The sequence below is a fragment of the Pygoscelis adeliae genome, unplaced genomic scaffold, assembly GCF_000699105.1.
Source record: "Pygoscelis adeliae isolate BGI_AS28 unplaced genomic scaffold, ASM69910v1 Scaffold34, whole genome shotgun sequence".
NCBI lineage: Eukaryota > Metazoa > Chordata > Aves > Sphenisciformes > Spheniscidae > Pygoscelis > Pygoscelis adeliae.
Genome location: NW_008824658.1, coordinates 5641705 through 5650364, shown reverse-complemented (window position 1 = coordinate 5650364; position 8660 = coordinate 5641705). Strand labels below are relative to the sequence as shown.

At 40.2% G+C, this 8660-nt stretch overlaps 1 protein-coding gene across 1 annotated transcript in view; it reads right to left on the bottom strand.

The window, feature by feature from the left end:
- Window positions 1-5773: 5773 nt before the first annotated feature.
- Window positions 5774-8660, bottom strand: part of LOC103915791 (chromosome unknown open reading frame, human C5orf15) — a 3992-nt gene continuing 1105 nt past the window's right edge. The window contains exon 2 of the mRNA XM_009322720.1: window positions 5774-7368. Coding sequence (XP_009320995.1) covers window positions 7237-7368 — 132 coding nt within the window. The 3' untranslated portion in view covers window positions 5774-7236. The remainder of the gene's footprint in view (window positions 7369-8660) is intronic.

Below are 8660 nucleotides of genomic sequence, written 5' to 3'. Positions count from 1 at the left end.
GTATGTCACACAGCCTTACTGTCATTTTGTGGTATGATCCAGCCCCAACCCTCCATACTCAGACAGGATCAAGGACAGTTTTTCTTCTCTAGGGAGCACCTATTCAAATGCAGAGAATCTTTCCCATAAATGATACTGAAAATGTAACACCACTGCTTGGGAGACTGTGGCTTAATTTCTGCATGATGCCGTTATGCCCTTTACTTCCACTTTGTTTCCCCCCCCAAACAACGCGGAATATAATTCTCCTTTTCTGAACATCTGGCATTCCAGCTGTTGGGATTCACAGTCAGCGTGCATTAGAAATTAAAACCTATTCTAGATGAACTGGTAGAACTTGTCAGCTAATACTGAAAGGACAATTTTTAGGTGTTGAAAACACTTTGCACCTTTATAAAGGATAATCAGCTGTTCTTTGTCCCAGTGACTGCAGCTCAGGAACAGCCACCCTGTCACAATTTAATCTGGAGACTTAACAGAACTGCTAAGAATAAGCGTGAGTTAACCTTAAAAGGTACATCCTAAAGTGAGTCGCCACAGCTCGTTGTAAAGCAGAAAGTATGTCACGTAGGTACTTTTTGAAAGTTTTATTCACTGTCCCCCACTTGCAGAGGGGGAACAGTTACATGGCGAGCATAACCATTTTCCCCTCTGACAAACAGTAAATAAATGCAGGGACAAAAAGGACTTCCATCAGTCATCACTAGTCACCATGTGACACTGGAAGATGAAAGGCAGTAAGGTGCTAACAAAAATATGCAACATAATAATTCCACTGCCTTGCAGAGCTAGCTGATAATGAGTACCAGCTTTGTGATTAACAAACGCAAGAGTCCCCTAGTTCATGTAATCTGAATTTGAAATATTTCAGCGTCCTTGGTTCATCTATGAACCTGAACTTCAGTTCTTAACCCCACCAGCTTCCTTAAATAGCTTCATCGCATCCATTTCAACATTGTTTACAGAATAGCACAAAGTGATTAAATCTGGTTTCACTTAATCTTTAATAAAACCTCAATGAGTGCACCTCAATCAGGATAACACGACCTTCGTATTTTCATTTTAATAAAGATGGGAAATTGCCAAGATTAGTGATTTTCAGTGTTAATAACTTAACAAGGCAATAGACCTTGTAATTAAAAATAAGTTTAAGGAGGCTGCTAAATGATTTTGATAATGATTTAAGGACCAATTACAGAAAAGATGTCATTCTTCCCTTTCTAATTAGATATATTGGAAACAGTGAAGCTGAGAAGTTCTGGTATTAACCATTTTTTATTACAGTGAGGACATTCATATGCTCTGTATCAGAAAAGTTCAACAAAAACCAGTATAGGGCCTCCTCCTTAAAGGACACTTGATTGTAAAAGAAAAGGTGTAAGAAGGATGTTATTAGTTCTGCTGCTTTGTGGCGGCTGGGATATACGGCCTTGAAGATTACTGCTCTATCAGCCTTACATGAGGATTTAGCACTCCCATAAAGCTACTCAGCCTTATGGGAGCACAAAGTGCAGCTTTGGTTTGGATTTGGGGCAGGAGAGGGAAGCTGCACGGCCGAGGAGGTACCGTGACGTTAGGGGACCGTGCACACGCCATCACTGCAACGGGGCAGCGCCAGCCCTCAGCCTCCCCGGTGAGTCCGCTCAGGGATTTCCCTCCGAGAAACCTACCGCAAAAACCAACCCAAACCAAAAGAAACCTCAAATCCTCAGCCTGGCCTGGCCTGGCCTCTCAGCAACAAAAAACATTATGTCGAGACTGCAGCGACCAGTCGCTCACCTGGACTCTACAACGTAAAACACTCTTGCTTGGGCTTGGTTTTACGAGAGAGCCTAGTAACGGTTTTACGAGAAAGCCAATTAACAGTTTACTGCTACTGAATGGGGAACATCCCCATCTCTGTCCTAAACATTCCCATCGCTTGCTCTGTCACCGACCTGGCCGCACGGTAAACCAGCTCAGTGCCCCAAAAATGACTGAAAATCAACCCAGGAAGAAGAAAAGATTAAAAAAGAAAGAGGAATTGTTTTGCTGGGTTAGGAACCTGCTTACCTTCCGGAGCAGGGGAACGTGGCGCGGCAAGGGGAAGGAAGAGCCTCCTCTCGGGGTGTCAGGCGCTCTCCCTGACCCAGCCCCAGCGATGCCCGCAGAGACCGTCCCACCACCCACCTGCAACACCCGCCTTCCCGACCCCAGCTCGGGCAGAAGGCGGGAGCGCTCTGCCTGGGAGGACCTGCTCGTCCCTTTCAGAGCAAGGGTAGCCGCTGGATCACACCGCCCTCCTCTCCCCAGCCCTGGGCAGCATCGCTGCCTCGAGATTTAGGCAGAAAATTAAGGCCCAAGCGAGCACCAGCTGACGGCCGGATTTCTCTTTGCTCAGCATGCCAGCTTTTCACGGGCAATAAAAGCTGATAAAATCTCACCCCCACTGGGGCTCATCGCAGGTTTCCTAAACTGACCACAACTCAGAAAATCTCTGACCGATGTTTTGTCCACCTCGGCCTGCAGCTGTGCTGCTCCCTATTTGGAAACTTCTCCTTCTCCTTCTAATATTAATAGTAGTCTGTGTTAGAGCCGCAGAAATATCCCTTTTCCCGTTCTATTATTTTTGTAACATTTAAATTTATTTAAGAGAGATCACATTTTTCATCTCCACATCGCAAATTCATTTCCCGTAACTCAAACCACCCCGCTCAGATAAATCTTTCTCTATTCACCCTGTATACAACTGAGCAGCAGTCAAGGACAGTTGATTTAGCTGAATAATAGGCACTGGTGCTAAATGAAAATTAAACTATAAATATTTTAAAATACCTGATTTCCTGGATAGTAAAAGTGAAATGTATCATTTGTTTAAACTATCCTATTCATTATTTCTCTCCTCATTTCATAAAACTCAACCGCTAAAGAGAACCTACATAAATAGAGCTTCAACTTTCATCTCGAGAAGTTTAATCAGAAAGCTCTTCAGGAATATTTTATTCCTTTTATCAGAATGTTGATGGAAGACATAATTCACCTTAATGTGAGAAAGTTTCCTTTCTTCAGTAAAGAAATTCATCAAGACATTTCTTGTTGCTAAGATCTGACATAAATCTGCTTGCTTTTTCCTTTATTTGATCTCAGCACTTTATGAATTTTTGATTGCCTGCTCTTCATTTTCCACAAGCAAATTCAGTTAAAGAAATTAAAAACCAGTAGTTCAATCCCGATTACCTCATCAGCAAATGGCTCTTTTACTGCACAATGGATGACATACGCTCCACTCTCCCGGTGCTGGTGGAGCCCTTATAAAACTGGATCACGAGAGACCTTTCCCCCTTTATTGGTACTACTAGGAAGGAGCGTATCGACTACCCAAGCCAATTCAGCAAGGCACTTCCCTGTTCAGGCAACGATCCAAGGGCTACTGCGAATGAAAAAAATATCCTGGAATCAAAAGCGCCGAAGTCATTCTGCGCATTTCAAATCTTCCGTCTGTCCAAGGGCGCAGTCCCTTTTTCATGGTACCAAGATGACAGCGACACACGAGTGCGCTGGAGACGCAGTTCAGCGCAGTCGTTAGCCAGGGCAGAGGCGATAGTTCACTATTTTCTAATTTCGTTTACGGTAGTATCTCGCTACAAGCGAAGGTGACCAAGCATATGCCATGTTGCAGGGACTGGATGGCAAGATGCCTTTGGTAACAAGCTGATTGTTTAGCAGTCGCCTTTTCGGGACCCAAATAACCAGTGTTAATTGGTAGTGCAGCCCCTCTGTTATGCCAGCATTATTACCTGAATGCTGGAGCGGAGCAGCAGCAACCAGGTTTTAAGAATAGTGATATTCCACAAATATCGTTATCTAAATTAATTTGCTTGGATGCATCCACAAACCTTCTGCTTTGGTGTGACCAAACCTATCTCTCGGGGCAGCTTGCTACTATCACTGTCAACCTGATGGAGCAAGATTCGCCCCGAGTACTTAAAAACATGAGCATCCTAGAAGTGAATCCACTTAGACAATTCCCCAAATGAAACCCTGTTTAAAGAACTTCAAGGATTTCAAATTCATGTTAAGTCCCTGTGAATCCCAAAACGTTCAAATAAGCTGCCCTCAGTACCATTACTAAAGAGGCTTATTAAAAAAAAAAATGTATACAAATATTTGAAAGAAATTTTTTCTTACTTGTGAGATGAAGAGGATGTGCACAATAGCTAGAGCAAGCAAAGAATAACTGCTCTTCTTAAGCGCTTGGAGTGAAGTACTAGGAGTGAGGCAAAGCTGCACTCTGCTAGAGGAGACACGCGGGCAAGCCATGATTTCATGACCTCAAGTATCAGCTACCTAACTCAAAATATTTCAGTGCTGATGTGACTATCAAGAGCAAAAGGCTCAGGACAGGATTTTCTCCTTTCAGGTAACCTCACGCAAGAGCATCTTCAGAGAAGACAGCTAAATGGACATTTCAGAGGAGAATTTATTAACATTCGCAGTACAGCCAGAGCGAGTTGCAGTCCATTAGGCCCAAACACTGTTAGGTGCACCTAATTGCTAAATCCGTGGGACAAGTATTGTCACAGCACAGCTAAACCTAAGAGCATTTTAAAGATGTGATGACTGCAAAACAAACTGCAAAGAAGGTTTAGTAATTGACAGTTTTCCCCAAAACCTCACAAAAAGCAATCTTGCTGTTAGCTGTGTGCATTCCTCCTCCAGCAAAAGTGATGGGGTTTTAAGATAGTGGGTTTGTTGGAAGGAACCGCTCAAAAGGTGGAGAGCTAATGAACTTCCCTCCCTACAGACAGTCTTTTGACAAGGACAAACAATTTGAGGGAGGGAGGGCAAGGAAACGCAAGATTTTTTCACCAATAACATATAGTCTTAAAGAGGACGTTGTTATTCGTTCAGAAAGCCTGGAAGAAAAACATTTAGATTGGTTTGATTCAGCCAGTTGAACTATGCTTCAAGAGCTTTGGAAGACATCCAAGATGGAATAAGGTAACACATCTATGAACTCCAGAAATCAACAAAATATGCCTTATTTCTACCAATTCAGGTCGATGTTAATCTTCTACATTTTTAAACAGTAGTCTACCTATTATAGTCAGTCAAGCAGCTGAAAATGTAACATCTGCCTTGATGGCCTAATTCACTGGATGGGTTGAAGAGGAAATGACATTTGGAATGAACCTTTTAACGTGGATATCACTGTACTTGGGTGCAGGCGGGCACTCCAGTACCTCGTTCAGGGTCCTGTGTAAGGCCTGTGGCACCAAGCTGAAAGGAACCGCAAGCGTTCTGCAAACTGCAAACGTACTATTCTCTACTGTCAAAATCATCACACTTTATGAATCTTATTTAAGGAGAAAGCTACTGAACTTCTTGGGGGCGAAAACATTAGCCGCCTCCTCTCCAATTCCAACATTTAAACATCCCGAAGGAGCTTTGTGAAGTAACCTTTCCCTTTGGATCTTGTGTTAGGCTTTAATGTGGGTACATTCAGGTAAGAGTTTCAAGTATCTTCCACAATAACTACCAATTGTACAACTTAAGTAAAAAATTACTTGTTAAAGAACTTATTCATTCCTACAGCTTAAAAGATTTCATTTAAGCCTTGCTATCTACCCTACATACCATTTAACAGATGCATAAAGCAAAACTCTGTACACCCCCTACACAGAATGAATTGAAGCAGTAACAGAAAAGATGGGTTTGAACCGGTTGTCCAACCCCAAGCACAAGTGAGCTCCTTATCGTAAGGTACTGTAAAAAAGCAGTGAAACAGTTAAGATAAAAAACACAAGCTTATTATTGTCATTTATTTTAAAAACCTTATTCAAAATATTAAGTGATACAAGTCCAAATACGATAAAAATTACTGCAAGAAAAGAGTTTGGGGATATTTTGTTTGTGCTTTACTTCTTGTGGTTATGAAAAGAATGCATTTAACAGTAGGATTTAGAACTTTTAGCACTTCATTCGTACGACAGTATCATGCCTTCAGACTCCGGATGCCAACAGCTGTGAAGTTGATTTTTTTCAAAGTGTTACAAAGCTACTTGAATACCAAGTCATTATTTATGAGGTTCTGATCCACCGTTATTTACATATTTATCAGTTTGAAAACTAAATCACAAACAGAATGTACAGAAAACTAAGATTTTATATTTTACAACTCATGAAAACATAAATAATGAAAGTACAAAAGACAAGGTAAAAAAAAAAAACTAGTGTACCAGTAACTTGATTTACACTAATGCGTAAATGTTTGTCAAAAATGAGAGCGCGCTGTCCACAGACTGGCAGCCCCACACACCATTACTTTCGTCTGCCTGTTACCTGGGTCAGAAAAACAACAAAATGAATTATTCTTACATTCTCGGGCCTCTCCCATTTATAATATAGCAGACCACATAACTGTTTCCCAGCTGTCTTAAAATTCAACAGAAAGCTTCAATGTATTGAAAGCCTGTCAACTATCTATGTTTCAGTAAGATTATTCAACAAGGCTTATTTTCCATTCATTAATTACAAAGGTAATGAAATAGTCATAAATACCATTAGAAAAAAAAATGGGACAGTCAAGCAGCTGCATACCTTCACAAAGATCTTGAACATTTTAAGGAAATATATGGTATATAACTTCTGAAATAAAATGGTTTCTACATAATTATTTTTAAGTTATTTACTGCATGAACACATACAGAAATTATGAAATTGCCATGCTAGCTATTCTGCCTAAAATAGGATCAAGTTATGCAACAAGAAAACAGAACTAAAAAAAACCCAAGATGAAAGATTTGCAGCATCAGAATTTAAGCATAGAAAAAAGTAATTATATTTTAAGTTTGCAATATAGTGGGATTTATGAGCCATGTAAGTGATTAGCAGAGAGATCATTAATTTGATTTAGTGATGCCAAAGTCATTAATTTATTAGACCTAAAATATTTTATGCTTATTTTCTGTATTACCACTACTAAGACTGCTCCAGACAGAAGGGATGATGCTTAATGAATGGAAAGAGCACTAATTATTAAACTCTGTATCTTTATAGTTGATATAAAACCTGACCAAAGTAGCAAACAGATGTATCATGCCCTTGATCTTGCATGAGATTTAATCTCAAAAACATCCAGGTCAAAGAGAGTACATCTCATTTCAGTACAAGCAGCATATTTAGAATACCTGAATATCATTACATGACTAGGCAGGCAAAGAGTGATAAGTTCAGCAAACTCAAATCACAGTGCTTTCAAAATACGTAGTCATTAGTTATTTTCAGGGAAGGCATTGCTTCATTAACATTTTGATCTAAACGATGATATTCTACTGTCCTAGAGCATAGGCCATCCCTCCATCTTCGGCTCTGGACCAGTAAGAAGATCTGAAAGAAAAAGCAGCCAACTTACATGTGCATATGGAGAAACATTTTGGGTTTGATAGACAGCTTAACACTTCTATTGATATCACAGTTCTATCCCTTGATCCTAGCAATGGCATTACGGTCGCTGTAAAACACGGCACTACTAGTCAGCCATTTCCATACTGTCCTTGCCATCAAGTCACTTACTGGCAACCTCAGTTGTGGTTTGGCAAAAACACGGCATTCAGCCCGTAACTCTCTCAGTAAAGGTATGTGTGTAGCTTCAGAAGTACTGCATACACAGGCTATTAAACTACCCCCAGATGGTGACATTTGTTAGTTTATTCATCTTACCTATTCTGGCATTTCACCCTTGTTAAAAATAATTGCATTACTGGTGCTGAAACAAAGGCAACAGAAGCAGCAATGGTGTAATTTGATGAACTGTTTCTGCATTACAGCTCAGTGCCCCCTTCAGCAGTATCAGCAGAGCAGTTAAAGAGGCTGTATGATAAATCAAAGCACTCAAGTGATCAGATTTTCAAATGTCTATTATCTTCACCCTATTTAGCCTTGCTTCTTACCGACATCATCTAAGAATCCACTTTACTAGACAGGGCAGCTATACTGGCAAAAGGGGAAATGTAAGTGGGCACAGGGAAAGAAAAAGGAGAACTTAAACCAATTTGACTGTTGTCTCACAGACAACAGTACAAGCAGCATATTTAGAATACATGCCACTATCTATGTACTTAAAAGTACTAGTGCATTTTTGTTCCCAAAATTATTTCTAGGTGCTAAAATATATCAACAATCTATCTGATATCAACAGATAGCTTTTCAATTACCCAAATGGTACTACAAGCGTTATCTCACTTATGTAGCAAAGACAAGGCATTTTTTATCACTTATTTGAACTTCCCTCAAAGTTAAATTTTCAAATGTAACACAAACAGTCTTCAACATTTTCCCCTATAAAGACAGCAATGCACATTCCCAATATGCCATTGCACTGTAAAGCAGAACTTTTTGGCATTTTTTAGCTGTGTTCTTTTCAGAGTCCCCCAAATCCTTGACCAAATCAGTGTTCTCTACAAGGATAAACACTAAATTTTCCTCATCTCTAAAAACTAACCTATGATTTAATTGCAGATTTGTGCATGCATCTGTACTGGGTCTGGCTGAGCTGGAGTTAATTTTCTATGCTAGCAATATATTTTGAAATAACGCTAATCAGGCTACTTTTGAGATACAGAGAATTAGTCGGTACTGAAGAAACAGTTACCTGAAAACACTAACTTTGGGCTTCTCTA